The sequence below is a fragment of the Leptinotarsa decemlineata genome, unplaced genomic scaffold (genome assembly GCF_025532065.1).
Source record: "Leptinotarsa decemlineata unplaced genomic scaffold, Ldec_3_MD MMD2_tig00000133_RagTag_RagTag, whole genome shotgun sequence".
NCBI classification, from domain to species: Eukaryota; Metazoa; Arthropoda; class Insecta; order Coleoptera; family Chrysomelidae; genus Leptinotarsa; species Leptinotarsa decemlineata.
This window is the reverse complement of record NW_027412542.1, coordinates 4328942-4352470: the sequence shown is the minus strand read 5'-3', so window position 1 is coordinate 4352470 and position 23529 is coordinate 4328942. Positions and strand designations below refer to the sequence as shown.

The window sequence follows — 23529 nt, the reverse complement described above, 5'->3', positions numbered from 1 at the left end:
TAATGAACGAATAACAAAATACTCATTGGACAACAAATACCATACTTGGTGGAAGCATACAGGAATTGTATGAATTTTGAAAATATTATATATAAAAATGAGGTGATACCGAGTTTTAATTTTGAATATGACACATACAAGAAATTGATGTAATAGATAAAAAAAATAGTGGACATAAAAATAAGTTTTTGAGTGAAAAATATAAGGATGAATATTCATTGTATTTATAGATACATCTAAACAATATAACAAAGTAGGAATGTACAAGGACTGTATTACGTGTGACATGAATTTGAATTTTGTCTTATCACGTGATCTTGGTAAATAGAGAGAACAAATATTTCAAATTGAAACAAATTGTGCTCACCTTGAGAATTTCAGCGACTCGTTTTGAATAAAGTAGATTTTCCGGTTTCAAATCACGGTGGGCAATATCGTTACTCCGAAGATATTTCATTGCAACACTAATATCCTGCATCATTTGGGCAACTTGTCGAGCAATCCCGACCGTTGTTGAGGAACTATCATATGTGGGGGGTGCGCGATATAGTCACAAATGGAGTCAAGCACCGGTCTGCAAATAGAGGTAAAGACGGAACATCAGGTACGGGGAAAATTAGTAGATTCTTTAGTTCTGTCTTGAATGTATCTATCTGTAAAAAATAATAGTCCCAACAGTTGTTAATAAAACGTTAATTCACGTTTATGAATTGCGTAACTGAACACAACATAATAAAAATGAAATTTTATGTTATTTTTCAGTACCGATGAAGATGCACGTCTAGCTTTTACACGAAACAATGGAAAAATTAAAGAAGTTCAAATCACCCTTATGCTCAGCTCACGTACCGAAATGCAGCGGGTCATTGAGCAAGCTCGCTCCCAGTCTTTTGCAGCATTCTTGCAACCCGCCCCAGCAACGGTGCCTATCCCTGCAGCGGTGCCTATACCCGCAGCGGTACCCGCCGCGGTACCAGCCGTTCTTCCCATTGCTGCAATAGAAGTAAAACGGGAATCCAAAGAGAGTGAGAAGAAAGATACCAGAAGACGTTCGCGATCGAAGTCGAGAGACAGAAGGGACAGATCGAGGGATCGAGACCGTAAGGATAGAAGATATCGTGATAGGAGCCGATCGAGATCAAGAGATCGTAAATCATCCGGCCGTCGTCGTGATAGGAGTCGCAGCCGTGGTCGCTCTAGATCTAGAGACAGGGACCGTCGGAACAAAGATCGAAAACGTTCTGAAGAAAAACCAATTCAGCTACTCCAGAAGGAACCGAAAAAACCTTTGCCTGAAGTGTGGCCCAGTCAAATCAAGCCACTCGAGATTATTCCACCTGCTCCACAGCCGCCCAATATTGTAACTGGATTTTCGGTAACGCTAGATAAAACCAATAGGAAGGTATCGCCAGTGTTGCAATTTCAAGGCAATGGATTTTCCTCGAACAGATTCAACAGCAATGGGAACCGCCCAATTAGAGACACTTGGCCTCCATCTAATCAAAACCCAAATACATTTTCCAATGACAAAAATACTATTGGCAGTTATCAAGACAAGGAGGAATCGTTTCCAAATCGATTTCAAAAAAGCAACTTTCCGATGAGAGGAGGAAATTTTAATCGAATGGAAAATGAACACTATCAATCTGCTATAGCTCTTGAACCTTTCTACGGAGGATATGGCGATATTAGAAGGTTTTTCCAAGGTTTGTTCATTAGTAGCAACGGTATTAAATTTATCAACGATTCAAATGGTAGAAGAACTGGTTTAGTTTATGTGAAGTTTGTAAGTAAAAAGGCTAAAGATGAAGCCCTTACTTTGAATGGGGATAATCTTAATGGAATAACTGTGTCGGTCACTCATATAGATGATGAAGATTTTGAAGAAGCAGTTGATAGATACACACCTATAGCACACGAGAACAACAGCAACGAACCTGTTAAGTTCAAAAATAGAAATATTACCAAGTATTTCAATAATTCGTCTAGTGAACCAGAAACCAAAGATTTCTCATGTTTAATTATAGACGATCTTCCAACATACTGTAAGGAACAAGATATTCTTCGCATGTTTGAGCAACATCCTTTAGTAGCACTACTTCTAACAACAAAACCAAAGGGAGGTTATATTGCCTATGTCAAATGTAGTGATAAGGAAGTAGCGAAAGCAGCCTTTGAAGATAAGTCACATCATATTGTAGGAGGCAAACAAGTTACAGTCAAACCTTGCAAAGATGAACAGTTTGATGAAATTAACAAACAACATGAAGTACCTTTGAGCAGTCCAAAAGTTGAAGATGTTGGCACAGACTGCCTGAGCGTATCTAATTTACCTCAAAAGACAAATGACAAAGATATTGCCGACTTCTTTTCTGATATCGGCGTTATTCCTACAAAAATACATCTCATGAGCAATAATCTCGGATTCACAGGACAAGCATATTGTGAATTTTTGAATACGGAGGAAGCTTCCCGGGCAGCAAAGAAACATAACACTATTTTGGGTAACACACATGTGTCTGTAATTCCAATAAAAAGGAACGAGATGGAGAGTATACTAGGCACCACTTTACCAGCTCCTGAATCAATGACATCTCTACCAAATGCGCCTCTGAAACCTAAAATTGTTGATGAATCTTTTTCACCGACTCAAATTCCAGCAGTAAATAAACTAAATTCTGAGAAATGCACGTTTCCTAGTATGACAAACCCTGGAAGATTTCCATTTCCTAGCAGGAATTTTGAAAATTCTCCCAGACTGCCAAGATTTGGAGCCAGAGGAATGGGAACAAGGCACAGGTTTGGGCCTCCTCACCAGGATAATCAGTTCTCCAACACTCCTCCAGGATGTACAGTTTTTATGAAAAATGTACCTTTCAGGGCGAGCACAAACGATATTTTAGAATTTTTCGAAAATTACCGTAATACAGGTAATGTGAGCCGTCGTTACACTCCGAATAATTTGCCAAGCGATGAGGCGAAAATAACATTCTTTAGTCCCGAAGAAGCTGCAAGAGCAGTTGCAGAGCTCCAGAAAGAGAAAATTTGGGATAGACAAATCTTTTTGAGGCAGGAATAAAAACACTTTGCCATTATGTTGGTATACTTAACAAGAATGCAATAAGTTTTCGAAACTGATTCTTGGATGAATGTGAGTTCTGGGAAAAACTCATTGTTTTCATATGGCTGAAAGCATTGGAAACGAAGATTTTTAAAATGAATTCCTGTTTAAAAAAACATATTTTTTATTTTAAACAATTGTTGAAATTTGTTTACATTTCTTCTTCAGTTTGAAATTACGATATGGTAAATCAAAAGTAGAACTATGATGAACCGATTGTTACTTCGAAGATACAGTGAGATACACTGAAATGAAAAAGTTATCTATTATTTAATATATTATTGAATTTATTACAAAAAGACAGTAATCTAGAAACATTTGAATGAGAAATTCGTTTCAAAATTGGTTTATTTATATTTAATTAATGTACATAATATCAATATTACTACTATATTAGTAGGTAATTTTTGTAAAAAAAATTGCAGATTATTTCATTATATTGACTGATGTTTGAATAAAGTATCTGGTATATATATATGTTCCTAGAGTGTATACATAAACTGATGAAGAAACAGCTACTATGTAGTTCAATAACTGTTGGGAAAATGTTTTCAGCTAGACTCTTACCTTTGGGATTTGAAATAATCATTGACGAGAGTTGATTATTTAATTTTGCATTTTAAGAGTTTTTTGGTATTTTCAATGGGAAAATTGAAGTAAAATTTCATTGATCATGAGTAAAAACAAAAATGATTAGAAATGTTACGGGTTTCATTTTCCATTGCTTGAACAATCCAGATTTAAAAACTAAGAGAATGAGATAAATGAATGAAGAATAGTAGGATCGAGAAGAAATTAAATAATGATCATGAAATTATATGAATTTGTGAAGAAAATAAAGTGAAATCGACAAAAAGGAGATTATTATAAACAATAAGTAAAATTCCAATAGTACCTGAAAATTTTAAATAATAATGGAGAAAGAACAAGAAGATTTCAAACCAAGGGTCTTTGTGATATTTCGATTGCTGGTAGTGATAATCACCAAATGAATACCATTACTCGTTTTTTATGATTGTGTTTCAAGTGTTTGAAAATGTGATCTAATGGAGAGATTGGCTCTCAACGTTTCACCCATTACTGCGACAGACATATTCAGGGGCATCTGGCATTAATGCTTTGCATTGTCTTTGTTGGCAGACACTTTAGCACAACTAATGGATGTAAAGACTTGAAGTATTTTGGATACAATCCATATAAAAAAAGCAATTATTAGGTACCTCTGGGTTGAATTACAACTTGTAAAATCTGTTAATAAAAAAATGCTCATGTCCTATCAGAGATTTTTTTTTTAAATTTTGTCTCCGATTACAGCTAGAGAAAAATGCTAGTAATGTTGCTAGCAGTAAAATTATTGACATTATTTTTTTTAATTGTAAAAGAATAATAATTCACATAATATTACGGTAGCACAGCCACCGTAGTAAAACTATTAATAGAACTCAAATGATGAAACTGCTGTTATCAATATTTGTCGAATGATTTACGTAACTCGTTGGATATACAAGAAGTCCATTAGATAAATAGGTATACTTTTAATAGTTCTAATTAAAAAGTACGATTCAGCAACCTGACCTTGACCCATCAAAACCAAACTGGAAGAGGAAATGAAGATTTCAACATAGCGCGCGATGGGAGTGACCCACAGAACTATAACTTTAAGAGTTCTGTATAGTTGAGTTACAGTTCTGTGGTGTAACCTGTCAGCCATTTTGGAAATCGCAGAACATGAATTTCTAGTACCATAAATTGATATTTTCAATCATATTGCTCTTTACTATTCACTGATTTGTGAGAATTTTTCGAACAAGGGCACATGGCTTCGGGAACCTAAAGCATGATCAATTTTGTCAACACTTATTTTTGGGTTCATCTCTTATGAATTCGTATAATGGGTTGAAATGCTCAGAAAAATTGCCACCGTTCTCATGTCGGAGGTCGAGCGTTATTTAGTTGAATATGATTTGCATTTGGCTTTGACGGTTAAATTACACTTGTGTGGACATCTGCATCGTTATCTAGATAGACAATAGAAAAGTCAATAATATTCTATTGTGAGGATTGGAACAACTTTACTTCAGCCATTACAATATACTCTCCATTATTGATGAACTGTTTTCTCCACTAATATACAATAATCAGGAACGGTGCCTATAATATATGAGAAGCGATCTGACTTTTCTTGACCACCTGCAAAAAAAAAGAGAAGAATCAGTTTCTTTTTATGACTTTACAAGCCAAGTTAGAAACGAATTTTCGAAAGCCATCTTTTGGAATCATTATATAGAAGTTAGTCCTTAAAATTTGTCTCAGAATTATCACAGGGATGATCGCACTATTAAATCCATTTTTATTTCCATGAATAAACCTAGGTATCTTTTGGAAACTCACATGTAACAGAATTCTTATACTAATGCAAAACGCAAAAGAAATAAAGTAAAAAACAATTATTAAAGAAATTAGTTGAATAAACGGCGATAGTGCACTGATGAATTCGTCTATTGATATATTCGAAACGATAGCGAGATTCTATTGGTTGAAGTAATTCATCAGAATTTTTTTTTTGGTTATAAGAATTCGGGTTTTGAGGCAACAGCGAACAAAAACCAATAGACCTTAATTCACTTGAAAAAGAGAAGTATTTTTATGTTGTAATGTTGGCTAAACTAGTTATCGAATTCATTACAAACTCTCTTCAATATTGAATTGTTATAAATTAATGTTTTCTAATGTTCAATCTTCAACCAAATAATAAGTTATGTCGTATTGAAACTACGAATGGAAATTCGAAAATAATGGTAGGGTAATATTTTTGTCAAAAAGGTTTGCCAATCATAAAATATCAAATTTCTTCCGTTTTGTCAAGTGGAATCTGTGGAATAGGAAATAGGGTCAATAAATCTCTTTGACACTGACAGTTGAGACAGGATAAAAATAAATAAGAAATCAAGAGAGTTTTTTTAGGATAAAAATATATAAACGATCAAGAGGGATTTTCAAGGATATTTACATCTGCGTATGGCTAGGTAGTCATTTATCTCTATCGGTATAACATATCTTCAAGTTAATATTTGTTATTTTTTTAGAGAAACATTGATAGTTTTCCTATATGATACTGTAATAGGACAAAAAGAGGAAGATGATCCTGCATCAGCTCTTATATATTTTCACCCTACGTGGGTATCAGTTGAGCAAAAGACAGCACTTTGTGGTCAAATAATTGGTACTGCTCAATGTGTTCGAAACTTATTTTGTAGACCTGAAGTAGTATCTCTTCGTAGTGGTAACTTTTTCATAACTGAAAAGGGGAGATATTTGTTTGTGAGTAAAAGTATAGATTATTTTGTATAAACTAATGATTGCTGTATGTATTTATTTCTTGGGTTAGTAATTCTTGCAACAATTAACAAAATTTTCTTTAAACTTCAGTACTTAGCAGGATGATGCTGCATAAAGAAAAAATACAAATGTTGAATCAATTATTTGTATCGTCTTCATCAAGTAGTGATGAAGAAATTAAAATAATAGCTAAAATGTTTGTTGCAAGAATTGTAAAATATCAACACATGATAATAAGTTTCAGTAATGATATAATAAGTTAGGCAGAAGTAAATCACAGGTATAAAACGTTTCAGGTTTTTCAGAATTGACAAAAATTGTAATAAAGAAGAGTAACAATTTTTAAGCTTATTGATTAGTTTATGTACAACATTTTCTATTTAGAAAATGAAGTGGCATTCAACTTTAATGGCCTCACACAAATAGTTTCCATCAACTTGGATTTGTATTACACTCTTAAAGAGAGGTAATGTGGTAAAATATGATAATTTAGGTCACATATACATTTATTACCTAGCTTGTTTATTTTAAGGTCAATTATCATTTTTTATCATTTAATCTGATTTCATATTGAAATTTATGTTTCACTGGGAAGCATTCATACTGAAATTTGAAAGAACTCATGTAGTGTCAAGATATATGTGTAGTATGTTTTATGGATGTTCAGTGCTAGCTCAATGTCACTACAGTATTCAAATTGTTCATATGTCATATTACTATTTTCAACCAGATTTTTTATACTTCCGTGAATCATCAGAAAATCAGCTATAGATCGAAAAGGGGATCTAAGACTTGCCAAAGCATAATCCAATTTGAAAAATGAGTCTGTTCTGCTGGTTAATATTACCACTGCAAAAGCCAGAATATATGTGTTGGATAATTACAGAAAAACAAGAATACAATGTAACGGGTTTTAGAAATCATGCAGAAGATGTATGTCAAGTTATTGTACTTAATCAAGTATTTTCATCAAATATTATATCCCAAGTACACCAAGTTCAGTTGGTAAAAAATTTGTGCAGATTTCGAAATTGTGTCAAGGAGATGACTTGAGGGAATGATAATTTAATAAAATTGCCTAGTCTCGGGATTTTATTATACACGAAAATGTTTGCTTGAACGTAAAATTTATAAAATTAGGAAATTGCGTGCCTCTATTCAAAATCCAAATTTTTGGTTTCTTGTGAAATATCCCAAGATTATTGAGTTCTAAAAATTATAATTATTCGTCGGTTGATGTCGACAACCATGTGGGGGACCAGATCCGGAAAAGAGTTAATAAAAAAGAAAGAGACTACTGGGTGAATACACCTTGAAACACATAGGACTAATATGAAATTCCCCTGAATCTCTCACCAAGCAATATACATAATATCCTTTATTTTTTAGGTGGTGGGCACAGATAGAAATTCGGCTAACTCCCAATTGGAGTTCAAAGCTAAAACATTGTTTTCTCTGCTAGAATTCCTTCATGAAGATTTTGAGAAACTTGCAAATAATCTTAAAAGTGAAAGCTTTACGTCCAAACTTTCTAGCATGTTTGATAATTACATAAAGATGTTAGTATATGCTCGCAGTATATTTTCACAAAATTCTTTTTTGATGCTAACAAAGGTAAATATTCTTTATATTCAATGAATATTTCTGAGTTATATATTTTAGAGTTCAAGTAATGTATTTATGGATGCCATTCATGTTCTGGACTCTTGTCAAGAATTAAATTATGTTCTGGGAGGTGCACTAATGTATCACAATAAGTAAGTTTCTGTAATTAATTATGCAAAACTTATTCATTTCATGTAATAATTTATTCATTTGAGCAATATGACAAGTCAAAAGTACAGTGAGTATCAGTACAAAAGATCAAAATAAAACATACATTTAAGTACAAATAGACATAGAATCAAGGGCGTCGCCAGCTTATGATTAAGGGGGAGGCAATGGGGTAATATTATGGAGGATAAAAAATATGAAGCCTGGTACAGTTGAAAGCATGAAGCATAATATTTTGGAAGTCTTTGCCTCGATGACAATTATAATAAGAACGGTTCTGATATCAATGTATAAAACTTCAAAAGCCCTCGACAGCACAATAACTAAATAAAACTTTTAAAAACAGTAATAATTATTTATTTTAACAAAAATAATATTTAATTAAAACATAACTTGCAGGGATTTTTTGCAAAACTTTCAACCACTTTATCAATAAAATTATTTAGGTTTTTATTTATTATAGCTCTGTGTGCACTCATCATGGCCAGACCATTAAGGTGACCTTCTGCCATGGTGCTTCTTATCCATGTTTTCAGTCTTCTGAGACTGCAAAAGGATCGCTCAACTGTACAGGTCGTGCATGGTAAAGCGATCAAAATTTTCAATGCTTTTTCCGTTTCAGGAAAGAAGGAATTTGTTTCTTTTAGGACATCAAAAACTGTAAGATTTGTGAGATTAAGCCTATCGTGCCACAATTGCTGCCAAAGTTCGATTTCATCATTTATGTTCGGTAAATCATAAAACTGGGCACACAAGTTTGTTTCAGATTTTCAGTTGTCATCTGCGCCGGGTATAACTTAGATAATGCGAAAGATGGCGTGTTTTCCTCAGCAAAACGTGCTTCAAGGGAGGTGATAATGGAATCCAAGTATGTTATTACTGAAGACCTCTTCCAGCATTCTGAAGGGCTTTCTGCAGGATGATTGCTTCTATGACGTTGTTTCCCCCTAATACAACAATTAATACGCGGGGAAGTGAATTTAGATCATTGTTCGTAACAATAGCTTCTACTTTAGGTATGCCGCATACAAATTATACAAAACTAACGTGAATGCTGGTGAAAGGCTGTCGTGGAAAGAAATGCAATACACACAACACAAACACACCATACCTACCTCCTATCTACATATTTTTATACTGTTTGATGGCAAATCTGATATAGTTTTGATGATAATGGCGGCAATTTTAAAAACAGATGTCAAAATCTTGTTATTCTGAATATTTCAATACTTTCTACAATATACAATAAACCTTGTGAATTTATTTACGTTTTGTTATGCGATACGGAATTTATTAATAGGTAAGGAAGTCAATTGCTCGCACTTTGGTCTCTATATATATATATATATATATATATATATATATATATATATATATATATATATATATATTCTGCAGTCCACAACATCGAAAGCCTTTTAAAGATCAATAAATACTGATATGACACAATATGGCATTTAGTTATACTGATATGACACAATATGGCATTTAGTTGTCAAGTATAACACAAAACTGCAATTAGTTGCGACAACAAAAATTGCCCTAATTAATTGCATGTAATAAAAGTTGGAAAGTGTTTTAATGTTTCATATTCTTTTCAGGGTAGTTGCTACTCACCTTAGTACCGATCTAATAAACAGGCTCATTCTTATAGATCCTTATAGAAATAAATGTTCTGCGGAAGCAGCTCAAACAACATTTATTATACCTCCAGGTGTCCAACTTTTGGAAGTATACATAAGTGGTGATGAATATTCCAAATTACTGGGATCTTCAAACAGAGCTAGGAATTCTTTTCATCAATTTAATATTGAAGATATCAGAAAGGTTAGTTAATTTAGTAGAATTGTGTTATGTAAGAAAAGTTATTCAGGAAGTGATAATATTGCACAAAATTTCAGAGTCACTAAAAATAACACAAGATTACAAAATGAAGCAATAATAGCATTGAGTGTGCAATAAATGCAAAGTAATAAAATTTCCATTCGTTTACAGTAACGTCATGAAAAATAAAAAAAAATTAGAAATAAAACTTCCTTCGTTTTTATACCACTTTTGCCATTTTCAAACTAATACATCATTCAAACTTTTGTTTTGATTATGATTAAAACTGCTGCTATTGAATTTGATGCATAGATGTTCATAACCCAACAACTTTCAATTACCAATGTTTTCAATAATTTTTTTTAATTTGAAAATGTCCTTATAAGACGAAATTGCAGTACCGTTAGTTACAAATACAAGTGGTATAAAAACAGGAAGTTTTATTTCTCATTTTTCATGATGATCTCAAACCATGTAGTAATAGCTACATCCATCAATTTATTTTAAAAAACTGTTGAAACCTGTTTTTTCGTTAACTAGCTGTCTCTCCCTCACAAACGACAGGTCCTAGACGTCAAAATTTGAGCGAATTAAGGCAGATCAGACGATACAGTCGAATTAGCCTTCACATAGCAGTTGATCACGCTAATCAATCGATTACTGACCGAGATCCCTGGCAAAAAATCCACTTCGATTCTATAATATAATTTATTCTAAATGATAAGACTCAATCCCCGAATATCAAGATTAAACGAGGCTCCCCAATAAAAGACAAGAATTCAACATCAATATCATGCATATGAATTTATCTGAATGTATAAGTTTAGAATTATATTATATCAAGTAAATTTGTATTTCTTTTTGTGATCTTATGTTTCTGAAATATCTGTAGTGAGTTTTGTTGAAGAAGAGTTCTTTCTTATCACTTCTACGAAAGAAATGTTATTGTCCAGTTTGTTTTAACATGTTCTGAAGGTTTTCCGAAGCTTGTTTGAAATCAGTTATTGAACCATATTCTTGACCTTTACCATGGCTTATGTAGATGTAATAAATGAATGAACAATTTCATGTTTCAGAATATGAAAAAATGTGATGAAGATATTCAAGATACATTCCTCATAACTGCCATGAAAAGAGACCAGTCTTTGATATTTACTGCTGTACCAGAAGATTCGTCTATAACCTCTGAACTTCCATACATTCCCACAACAAAAAAGACTCGACCAAAGTTTCTTAACCTCAAAAGTGTGTTTGGGGGAAATAATATAGAACCGAAATCAAAAGTCACAGCTAGTACTCCTATATGTGGTCAAACTAGTGTCTGTTCTACTCCATTGAAAGATCTCAAAAAATTTGTTTATCAAAATCCATTGAAAATTTGTCATAGTGAAGATGTTGAAAATTCTAGAAATATATTGCACAAGGAACTGAAAAAATTTGATGAATTTGGGAAAAAAATTCCACACTTTAATGTTAACTGTAAATTGTATGATAGAAAAAAGTATTCAAGTTTTTCTAACATGAATGATATTTATAACAGTATTTTTGATAAGAAAAGTATTGACAACTCACATATCTTACCTACAAAAAACCAATTATCGTGCTCGTTCAGAACTATAACTGACCCAACCTTTCCAGTATTCAAAAGGGATGGAACTGTCGTGTCGAAGCTATATTGTGAAGAAAATATACCGGACATATTTAAATTATTTCAGAATGGTTTACAAATTCATGGAAACCATATCAGTGGAGACCATGTGACTGAAATTGACTCTGATGTGAGGTCAAACTCTACTTCAGACAGTATAGATGTTTTAAAGGCAAACATTTCAACAGAGCCCTCCAAAAATCAAAAATATAAAAATCCAACAGAGTCGCCATTGGATGGAGATCCAGAAGCATCTAGCAAATCATCCACTTATTGTCATTATTTTTCTGGGGTACCACAAACTCCTCTCATGTCTAAACTTACCATGATACCCTGCGAAGAAAATGTTGAAGGTTCTTCTAGTGCATTACATCACCAAAAAAAGCCGGCAGCTGGACATAATCTTCTATCTAACCAAACTTACAGAATAAAAGAGGAAAAAGAAAACACCAGATCGAGGACAAAATCAAGCTTACAAAAGTGTGTTTTGTTCGTATGTGGTCAACGAAATATAGTTCTATCGATGTTGCTTGAAGAAAAAAGTATTAAAGAATACAACATTGTGAAAAGATTGGTATGTAAAATATATTCAACTAGTTGCTTCATTTGTAGTTAAGAGGTAGAATTGGGTCCCTGACAAAATGAATCCATCCAATCTTTTTGTATGTTTTTGAAACTCTTGTTTTTTATAATTAATCATGGATGTCTGACTAAAAGTTAAAGAGCGGTGGTTCACTTTACAAATGTGATACAAAAGTTCGATTTATTGAGTTTATTAATTGATATAACTCATCTTCTAATGAGTAGGCTACGTAGTTATTCAATGGGAAAAAATAATAATTTTTATTTACAATACAAATATGCCAAGTTACGAAATTCACACATAAGTATACAATTTGAACTCAGGAGCAATAAAATAAGATATATTTCTATCAACTCTAAGAATATGGAAATAATGATAACATTGCAAATCCAGAAAACGCCTAAGTTGTTTGTTGAAAATCTGTTCTTTTTCGTTATTGGTGAGTTTTATAATTTCTTGTATTTTGTCCAGTTGGACACAATGTTTTTCATTGATGAATCGCTATCCTTTTTAACTGATTGAAATTATCTTGTAAAAAGCCAGACATCCTTTCAGTAGTATTCATTTGAGAGTTCCTTTTTTGCCAACGTGTTGTAGTTTTGTTTTGGGTTTTACCTTGTTTTTTTTTATTGAGTTAAATTTCAACTGCTTTGACCTTTTCTATGAGTAAGTTGCTCTTGATTTGTAAAAACTTATCATTTTCCATGAGTAGGTCATACTTATCTGGCTTTTCTTGCTAACTACATTATTATTACCTATTCTGCTTGGGATGAATTAGAAATCAATCTGTCTGTTCTGTTTTTCCGTTAACCAGCTGTCGCACCCCTACGAACGACAAACCTCAGAAGTCGAAACTTGTGCTAGCTAAGGACTAACGAGGTCTTACCTTTTAACGTGTGATTCCTAACACGGGTTGGACGATAGCAAGTGAAAATCGTACAAAAGGATTGGAACAATGGCTCAACAGGAATATAATAACAAGATATTGAAAAAATTTCCTTCACTAATTTACTGCCAGAAATGGTTTACTAAAAATTTAAAGTGATTTTCGAAAATTTTGTCTTATTATTTGTTCAGTAAATTTTGATTCATCCTTTAAAAAATAAAAAAATATTGGAAGGATCATATTTATTATAATACAAATAAAAACAAAACATGAAGAAAATATTTGAACCACTACCAGATGATATAAAACATAACAAAGACACTATATGCATATAAAAAAGTAAAAAATTAGTTCTTCACATTCGATCAACATATTTATGATTTATTCAATTCATGAAGTTTTTCGTTCAATAATAAACATGTCATTGCCCTAATAATCATTAAAATTAGTACCTATATGAAATTCGGAAAAAATATTTGATGAAAATGTCTTCCCTTTGTTGATATTTATATTGCCTTACTAACAGGATTACACTTCATAACGTTTTTCTAAATGTATTCATATTATATTCTTGAACGAACCATTCATCATTATATTATACTTTTCTTTCATATTCTGATTTTTTTTTTCAATTTTACTTCATTTCATTTTTTTTTCTTACAAAAATAAATGTGAAAGTTCATTTTTTTCTAAATTGTTTATTGCATAAACAATTTAGTAGAATTGGAACTTCAGTACGCCTGAAGTTCCAATTCTATCTGTTGAATATGGTGCAGTAAAAATGATGATGATGATAAGTAATTTTATATGAATATATTTTTTTCAGTGGGATATTTGTACAGATCGTTTGAATAAGTTGGAGAACGATCTCAGGTACAGCATGGAGTCTTCTAAAAATCTTGAGAGTGAACCATACAATTACTTACAACATGATTCTGAACTGCAAACTGTCAAGCGTGGTGGTCCTTGGAGTGGAAACGATTTGGAATCACTGCATTACTTGCATGATGATTTCAACAATAGTGATTACAATTTGACTGAAATTCTAATGAGGTAATAATATCGACTAATCAACCCAAATCGGTTCACACAACTACTCGAAGTACGAGTTGAGTTTTGTATGTATAAATTAATAATTGCTACTGCAGCATGACCAACAGTTTACTATTGATCACATCTGCTCATTTCTGAAGTACATTACATGTTTAGATGTTATTCAATGATTTTAACCCACAAATGTTGTATTTTTGATCACTTATCAAACCAGTGTCGAATGGTTTTGTTAGTCCCACAATGCATTTTTTAAATTTTTAGCAAAGAATATTTCTGAATTGTTTCATATATTTCAAATTTTTATTCTCATTTTTATCACAACAATTTTGCGTAATAAGAAAGAATTATTTGTGTCATAATTTATGATACTAGATCTGGAATTTTACTGAGTTCACGTCCAACTGTCATTTTTATAAGTTTTTACGATATATTTCCACTGTTTTCAAACATAACACAATGTTTGAATTGGGCTCTCGATGGGTGTATGTTCATTTTACCAAAAATATTTGCTTTCTCCTTATTCTTCAATCACTGATATGCTGAGTAAAAACCTGTCATTCCATTGCTTCAAAAATTTGTCGGTATCAATGTCTGTAGTATGCAGAGGGGTTTAGGTTAGGTTAGATTAGATCCAAAGTGAGTGGGCCTATTCGACCCTCCACCGCAACCCGCAAGGGTTTATTGTGGCTCATGCCTATTCACACTCGACCAAATAAACTCAACTTCTTAACGAAGCCAATTAGTTTGTATGGTGAGTGGTCTTTCAGGACAGATGGTTAGAGTACGGCTCTGCCGAACTCTAAAAACCTGATTCGGTTCCCAGCGGGGCAGGCACAAAGTATATGCTCTGCAGTTTCATCGTCAATTAGGTATTTGGATAGTCAAGGTGTAAGATTCCCACCTTGATACCCGTGATAACCTGACGATGCCTTAGATTCAACCGTGCGGGGGTTTTTCGCCTCTGGTTTTAATGAATTATCACTTGAGCACAAACGTTTGTTAACCTGTTCATGGGGGGTTCGTTTCTCCACCTGAGACAGATTCTGCGTACGCCGCTCAAGAATTTGGTGCAAGGCGGTTTTATAAGGTACCCCGCTCTTGAGGAGGCGACTCAGTCGTTTCCTGGCTTTTTTCTTTTAGGTTCAGAGGGGTCTTAGAGCTCTTTTTTGAATAATTGCTTGCGAATATTTCTAAAAATATATAACCAGTGTCTTGAAGGTATTTATTTATTTATTTATTTGACACTTTGGTACATTGAGTACATGTGCTAAGTCATAAATAAAACACAAAAATAAAACTACAGAAGTTGAACAATACAAAAACAATAAATATGGTTCACGTCCACAAACTTTCACAACATAGAAGTATTATATAAAAAATCGGAGAAGCTCTAGCAAATACTCTCAAAATGTCATGAAAAAGTGTCGTGCAAGAATTCCTCAAGACTGTAGTAACACTTCTGTAAGAGAAGTTTCTTCACCTCAATTTTAAAAAGTTTATCTGACTCGATTTTCCTAATAGATGCCGGCAAGTTATTATAACAGTTTGTTGTATTAAATAGTGGGGAGCATCTAAAGTGAGCCGTTTTGTGTGAGGGGGTTCTTAACAGTTTCCCATGCCGGGTGTCTCTACCATGTATATCCGCATTTGTGACAAATTCAGTTATATTGTTACGGGCAAAAGTGACACACTTCAAGATAAATGAAAAAGGTGCCGTCAATAGGCCCTCTCTTAAGAAAATTGGTCTACAACTATCTTGAAAATCTATATTAAAAATTAGTCTCAGCAATCTTTTCTGAGCAACAAAAACTCGTGGAAATTCCCTTGCACATCCCCAAGAAATGATATTAAAGCTGATGTGAGAATAAGCCATAGAAAAATAGACATTCATCAATCCAAAATTATCTAGAGTGTTTTTCAATTGTTTGATTGAGTAATATGCGGAATTGAGTTTGTTGCAGACCTTCTGAATATGACCGCTCCAGGTCAAATTTTCGTCTAAAGACGTTCCTAAAAACAAGACTTCGCTGGAAGATCGAATACCATTTATTGTGGAAGAGTCACTGCTGAAATTTTTCCTAATAAATGATTTCATTGAAACAGATTTAGATTTATTCGGAATAAGTTTGTTACGTTGACACCAAGCACTGAATTTATCTATTATTTTATTTATTTTATCTGACAACTCAACTTCGTTTTTGTTGGCCACAGTAATTGCAGTGTCATCCGCAAACATGGTTATGTGACACTCAGAAAAGAATTCAGACAGGTCATTTATGAAATTGAGGAACGACAATGGTCCCAGGACAGAACCTTGAGGCACTCCTAGTTTTACATCTTTGGGACTTGATAAAATTCCATTGCAGCTAACTATTAGACTACGGTTTTCCATATATGATTTCACCCAGTTCAAATATATAATAGGCGGATTTAGTAGCCCCATATCCCTATTCTTTGGCAATATTTTTACAGTATAGTTTCCGAGCAATGAAACCAAGTTTTTTCATCGATTTATAACCGTGAACAAAACTTTGGGTCTATCACTTCACACTCAGGGACTAAAGAAGGTAAAAATCAACTCAGATGAAGTCATGACATCGTTTTTTATGCGCTTGCAATAATTTTAATTGAATAACTTAAGGAGAGGAAAATAATCAAACGATAGTATTATACGAACTTATCGCAGCACTTAACAGACGAAACAATAAAAATCAGCAATTGAGAAAATTCTTTTTTTATTTATTATAACAATAATCAAAATCAATAAGTAAAAGTAGGAATTGTTTTCTATTCAAGCTGTTTATCGAATTTAATCACCTTGAATTACTTTTTGTTCACTCATGAACAGCTTAGCATTGGTATACTTATCAAGATGAAATTAGACTATGCAGAAAAATAATTTTCTGGAACCACCCTTGAACATTAAGGGTATTGTCTTCGAGTGAATTGAAAAAGTTCCCCAAAATTAAATTGATTTAATTTATTCTTTGAATAAAGGAATCAAAATATTTTAGTGCACGTTTTTAGAAACTCCTAGGTCTACTTCAAGAAGAGTTAAATTAATAGTCCACTTTTTAGTTTTACCATTTCACTGATCTGTGCTTCAAGAAAAGTTTTTTCCAGGGGTGCTGACAATATCATTTTTGCGCATCATTCTGGCTCAACGGAGGTTTTTTACAGCGAAACAGCGAACTTCATTGCAGGGTTACCACCCCCTGTAGATCCAATGGGACTGTTGCAATTGAAAGCTAAGAAAAGGCTAGAAAGAGATCATACACTAATACTAATTTGAGTTACGTCCATTAGACTTAGGCATCAAAGAAAACAGTGTAATTATATTTCTTTTTTGTAGACTTTACTTTAGTGAAATATTTATTGTATTTATTGAATAGAATAAAAATGATTTTTGAGTTTATTCTATTTGTTTATGCATTATTTTATCAATTCCTAAAAATTGTCGATTTCGTCAACTTGCCAAAACTATATATGTAGTCAAAAAATTTATAGAAATATTTACAGGAACAATACAATCAAAGTATAAACTGAAATAATCTTTTGCTGATAGCTGCATTGAAAGACAGGTGAGGAATTTCATCGGCTTGGCTTCGCAACTGATTGCTTTGTTCACCTCTAATATTCGAAGATTGAATTCTCTGTTGATCTTATAGATGGCGTCTTCATAAGGAAAGATGTCTTTTCTCATTTTTAATGGAAACACCCCCCAAAATACCGATTTTAATCATTTTTTTTTTAAATTTCAAGTACTAAAAGGTCTACCTTGGGACAAAATTTGAAATGTTTATTAAAGTTTCAGGGCATACTACGATATTTTTTCTTAGTCAAAAATCGGGATTTTTTATTAGCGATTTTTTTACTGAAAAAATCACTACGTCACTGGATTCAGAGTGCCTCTAAACAGGTGTGACCAAAATTTCATGAAAAAATATTCATCATTAACAAAGTTATGACAACTCAAAAATTCGAAAACTCACACAGCTAACAGTCACAATATATAATTTTTTTATGATTTCAACAATAAAGTGCCGCCAGATGAAAAAAAAACAAATAGCGTAAATATTTTTAATGAAAATAACGGAATTACATTCACACCTGAAACTTTAATAAACATTTCAAATTTTGCCCCAAGGTAGACCTTTTAGTATTTGACAATTAAAAAAAAAAATTATTAAAATCGATTCATAACTTCAAATTTTAGGGGGGTGTTTCCATTAAAAATGGGTCACATTGTATATATATATATATATATATATATATATATATATATATATATATATATATATATACCGGTTTGCCGTGATGCGGCAGAAATCTTAGCCGGAAGAATGCAGAAGGCCGTCATCCTTGGTTCACTACGGCTACTCAGGGCACATAATTCTCGGACCCAGTAATCACTCACCCCACGGACGTGGGGAGTGGTTATCTGAGTGAATGATCCAGTGCGGCCTCCGGAAGTATCGGGGCTCCGGAGCTAGGGCCTGACTGGGACATCCTTTTATGAAAAAAAAAATAATGATGTGAATTTATTAATTATAAATTCCACCTGCTTCCAATCTTCCGAATAATCTAAAATTCGGCTTACACATCAAGGACCGACGACAGTACAAAAATTTATTATTATTAATGTGATAATAATAATGTTGGGAATTTTGAAATTTAATTTTTAGCCACATCCAATCCTCCGAATAATCTAAAATTTGGCACACATATCAAAGACCAATGAAAATATAAGAATTTCCAGATATTTGAAGTTGAATAAGTGTATGCGTATGTTATATTTATGGATACTCATTAGTTGCTATGTAAGTTCTTCTATATCGGGAAATTTTTGTAAACAAAATCCCTCAGAAATGCCAACAATTTTCTAAATATTCAAAGTCATACTCATGGCAAGGTACGAAATCTGTTGGTTATAATGTTATAAATTGTTACCTACACATTCCTTTCAAAAATCAGGAGATTTTGATACGCACGCACTTATTCAACTTAAAATATCATCAAAGCGTTGATATTTGTGAAACGAAACTCATCCCTTTTTTGTGTAGGAAATATTCGGGATCAAGAAAAAGAAAACGGAATCGATATTAATCCAGTGGCGTGAAATTTGGGGAGGGGCAATTAGGGGCACCCACCTGCCGTACGCTCCTGTTTGAAGTTACGAACACATGATTTGCATTGAAATTTGGAACTTCTAAAAAGTTCGATCAGACTTGTCTGAAGAAAATAAAATCCAGAAATCAACGGAAAATACGCATGTGTAGACAAATTTCTTGATATATATTAGACATTCAATGCTTTTTGTGGCTCGCCCTATCCAGTTACAAAAAACTTCTACGAACTAAAATTGCTTTTCTTGATCACTAAAATAATACCTATATCTAAAGATTTAGAAAATCTGACGACCTACAGAATTGCATGTATCAAGAGTCATGTCCTTTTCAGCATTCTCGTTCGATAACGTTTAATGACATATTTTACCATTTAGCAAAAGCACACTTGCGAAACAAATTATAATGAACACAAAAGATTAGGATGTAATGTTAACATATGTCTTGAGGAATGCAAGGTGATACGAGATCCACAATAACGCCAAATTTACCGGATCTCAGGTTTACCGTAAAATGCATATTGAGCTGATACCGGTGTATGTTACTGCCACACCCTCTGTAGGCAGCATCGAGGAACTTCTGAAGTATAAAATTGCATAAAATGGGTCCAATGTGAGATCCCAACAAAAATTCAATCATGCCTTTCCACACCCTTCCTACACCTGATGAACTCTATATACACAGGGATACATATCCGAAATCGGATCTCGCCTTGAAAACTGGATCTCTACTTGTATGGTTTATATCTTAGAAGGATCTCGATTTGTTTGGAAATATATATAAATATTTATATACATATATACATGTACAAGAACACTCAAAAAGGCAAATCACGAACATGCGTTTCTTGCTATTGACCTTATCAATGCGATGCAGCCAAGTGTGAATGGCAACAACTGGTTATGAAAAATTAGAAACATCACATATTTTCAATATATATGTGGTAATTTATGAAATGTTATGTACCATTGGTAAAAACACCTTTCAATGTGTAAACTTAGTTCTTGAGCTCTTATATTTGCCCTTTTGGGTTTTCACTTTTCTTCTATATATAATCTGTTTATATTATTAACCTGTTATACATCTGCTTGCGTATTATGTTTATGCACTTGAACGAATAAAGAATATATATCTATTTACCTATCTATGCACGAAGTCACTAACAGGAGTCAACTGCACATTTGTGCCAGAGAGCTTCGCCTGAAAACGGCTCATGCAAGGAATATAAGTGTTTGCAAGTTCATTTTTGAAACTTGAGAATCAATATAGACAATATAGAGTTTTGTAAGTGCAAATAAATTTTGAACATGTTTTATTCAAAACATGACCAATTTTGTTAAAATATAATTAGTGGAGACAAAACTGTTTTGAGTGCTTATAAATTCACACTGTTTTTTTAATAGGTTCAAATTTTCAACTTAGCGAGATTTGCAGGTAGATTACTGAATTATACTTTTTTTTGAGAGACAATTCACAAGCCAACTGGTAGTTTTCTTGAAAAATCTATTTTTTATGAATTTGTCATATAGCAGGAAAACATGTTTAAGAGATGTGTAATGAAATCGTCAGGGAAAGTCTTCCGTTGATTTTAACATATATGTGTAAAATTTCAAAAGGATCAGGTGGAACACCTTGAAAAAACATTCAAAGTAATACAATCCAGTAGGAATATAAAAATATCCTCATTCAATTAGTTACACTTATTTACAATAAATAGAAATAAAGATGATGTAGATGATAATAAAAAGAATATTTTCCTAGCTGAACTTGAAAAACTCCAGCTTCTTTTCAGTCAATGTGATTAAATAATTTCCATTTTGATTCTGGACACTTCCCAAGTCCAATATGGGCTCATGGGCTGGCACCGAACACACTCTCTGACCAGAGCTAATACTCCACAACCAAACACTTTTACTGGATTCTTGATATGCTGCTACATAGTCCTGTTTATCAGTGACAAAACAAGATTTTGAAAGCAATTTCTGCATTCCACCTCCCTGGAATGTGTGGATTATATTACACTGAATTTCTTCAGAACTTGATTTCTCTAATGTACACAGTGAGTGTCTTGAATATGATATCCTATTATTTGGTCTGGAGGAGATGAGTAACTGTTTCATACTGGCATTGTATTTCATACTGATGAATGGGCCTTCTATAGAGAGAGAATGTCTTTTATAATCATTGCCTGCATTTTCAAATGCCCACAAAGAGTTCAACTTGCAAGAAATGACTCCTCCATTCACCAAATCAGCGGTAGGACTCGAGGGAAGACTAGCTACAGACACAACAGGTGACATGTCACCTGGCACCGATAGTGTAGATAATACAGTGTTCATCACCCGTACATCATATTTCACTACATCTCCAGACTGGGTACCGACATATAACAAATTTTGGTTATTGCTGTCCCAACAACAAGACCAGAGTGGCACAGTATGTGAAGAGGTATGAGAAACAGCATTACTAATAGTGTCAACAACTTTGAACGACTTATCCAAAGAGGTGGTGAGAAACCAATTGTTGACAGGATGAAAACATACATCTCTGATTTGCTTGTTATGAAGAGGAATAAAAGCTAATGGTTTATAGCAGGAGGTATTGAACTTTCTGATACCAAACCCTGAAAATAATCCGTTTGGAGATTTAGCAGAAGCGATTATTAAATCTGAAATGGAGTTGGCATCGAAAACACGGCTACCATTTTGTCTACAAACTTCTAAAGATTTGTCCATGAATAAATGTGGAGGTTTGGAATAAGTATTAGTTAGGTTATTACTAAAATATTTTGATTCAAGTCTATCATTTTTCAATTCCTCGATCTCCTTCTTCAACTGAGCTATTTCCTGGTTCAGAATGTGCTCTCTACAAACATATTTCGATATATCCATTAAGGCTCTATTTCTCTCTTCTATGGCTAAATCTAACTGCTGTTTCATCAAATCAAGTTCTGCAGTATCAACAGCTACCAATTTTTTAGCATAAATGAATCTCAAGTCATTTTTGCGAACTGAATTTTTACATGTGGGGCACGATTTCTTTGGCTGACTTTCTAGCCAACGGTTTAAACACTTGTAACCAAAAAGGTGACCACACTTTAAAGCACAGATTCGATGTTCTCCAGAATTTGTCCAGCTATCAAGGCAGATGGGGCAGGTATCACCATCATCTTCATACTCATGGTTTTTATCACTGGTTTCTTGACTATGACAATGGTTGCTTTCCTCTGTTAAGTCTGTCAAAGACGGTACTCTTTCATCATTTGAAAACCTATTGATTGGTATGTCCACATAATTATGATCCAAATTTTCAGGCTGAACACTATTAGGTTCTAAATTAATATTCTCAGGTTGAAGGTGATTTGGTTCCAAATTAATATTCTCAGGTTGAATGCGATTTGGTTCTAAATTATTTACGGCACGTTCAAGTGAAACTTCGTGATTCGAAAATGGAATAATAACTTCATCATGGTGTTCATCCATTGTTTCTTGAAAATTATGTATCAGGATCTGGTCAGGTTCATCTCCTCCACCTTCATCAGAATCTACATCCATGGCATAACCTCAACTGTAAACAATAATAATAGTATGTATTTTTGAAATAAAGCATTTGTGGTTTTGAAGTATTAAGAAGTATGAAGAAATCTTACTGGTATAGTATAACAATAAATGCTTGATGGTGATGGATTTGATTATTCAATGTCCAATCTAATCTTCAATCTTAGTACTTTTCCATAGTAGTATCAGACTGTAAGTAATCTAATCTCATAAATAATAGTAATTTTCAGGTCTATCTGATCAACCAAACAGATTCCACACATTTCAAAAACACTTTCTTTTAAACCCTCCACTGCAGTGACGTCATACTCATACTATCTATGTTACAGTATTGGTCTATGTCATGTCTATGCAATTTGTGTCTATGCTTGAGTCACAGTATAGCTACAACCAGTAGTGTCACTCTTATCTGCACCTTTGATGTTTGTATCTCACAGTTTTAGAACTACTGCGCATCCATAATTACCCGCGACGAGTGGATCAGCGTTTGACATTTCATACACTGCTCAAATAGTGAGTAATAGATATGAACTGCTCAACAGTAGAACAAATTCAATGGAAAATTAAATGGGTTTTTTGTAGTAATGTATAATATTATCGAGAAGCTAAAGGGACTTGC

General features: G+C 33.2%; 3 protein-coding genes across 8 annotated transcripts in view; 2 read left to right on the top strand and 1 right to left on the bottom strand.

The window, feature by feature from the left end:
- Positions 1-3603, top strand: part of LOC111502101 (epithelial splicing regulatory protein 2) — a 35960-nt gene extending 32357 nt beyond the window's left edge. For all 4 annotated transcript variants that reach the window (XM_023156082.2, XM_023156081.2, XM_074172610.1 and 1 more), the window contains one exon: positions 763-3603. In XM_023156082.2, the coding sequence (XP_023011850.1) occupies positions 833-3079 (2247 nt within the window). In that variant the 5' untranslated portion in view covers positions 763-832 and the 3' untranslated portion in view covers positions 3080-3603. The remainder of the gene's footprint in view (positions 1-762) is intronic.
- A 2392-nt stretch (positions 3604-5995) lies between these two features.
- HPS4 (Hermansky-Pudlak syndrome 4 protein) lies at positions 5996-17642 on the top strand. 3 transcript variants are annotated; one of them, XM_023156084.2, is made up of 8 exons: positions 5996-6147; positions 6208-6442; positions 7850-8074; positions 8123-8217; positions 9835-10060; positions 11134-12279; positions 14001-14227; positions 17351-17642. In XM_023156084.2, exons 1-8 carry the CDS (start codon positions 6140-6142, stop codon positions 17517-17519), a joined length of 2331 nt encoding a protein of 776 aa, XP_023011852.2. In that variant the 5' UTR covers positions 5996-6139; the 3' UTR covers positions 17520-17642. The 3 variants fall into 3 exon arrangements, with proteins under 3 accessions (XP_023011852.2, XP_023011853.2, XP_074028712.1); XM_023156085.2 differs by lacking the exons at positions 5996-6147; positions 6208-6442 and adding an exon at positions 7175-7393; XM_074172611.1 differs by lacking the exons at positions 5996-6147; positions 6208-6442 and adding an exon at positions 7176-7363.
- A 3374-nt stretch (positions 17643-21016) lies between these two features.
- LOC111502103 (E3 ubiquitin-protein ligase rfwd3.S) lies at positions 21017-23224 on the bottom strand. Its single transcript, XM_023156086.2, has 2 exons — positions 23003-23224; positions 21017-22920 (listed from the first exon to the last, which is right to left on the bottom strand). Exon 2 carries the CDS (start codon positions 22905-22907, stop codon positions 21111-21113), a length of 1797 nt encoding a protein of 598 aa, XP_023011854.2. The 5' UTR covers positions 22908-22920; positions 23003-23224; the 3' UTR covers positions 21017-21110.
- Between the last annotated feature and the right edge of the window lie 305 nt (positions 23225-23529).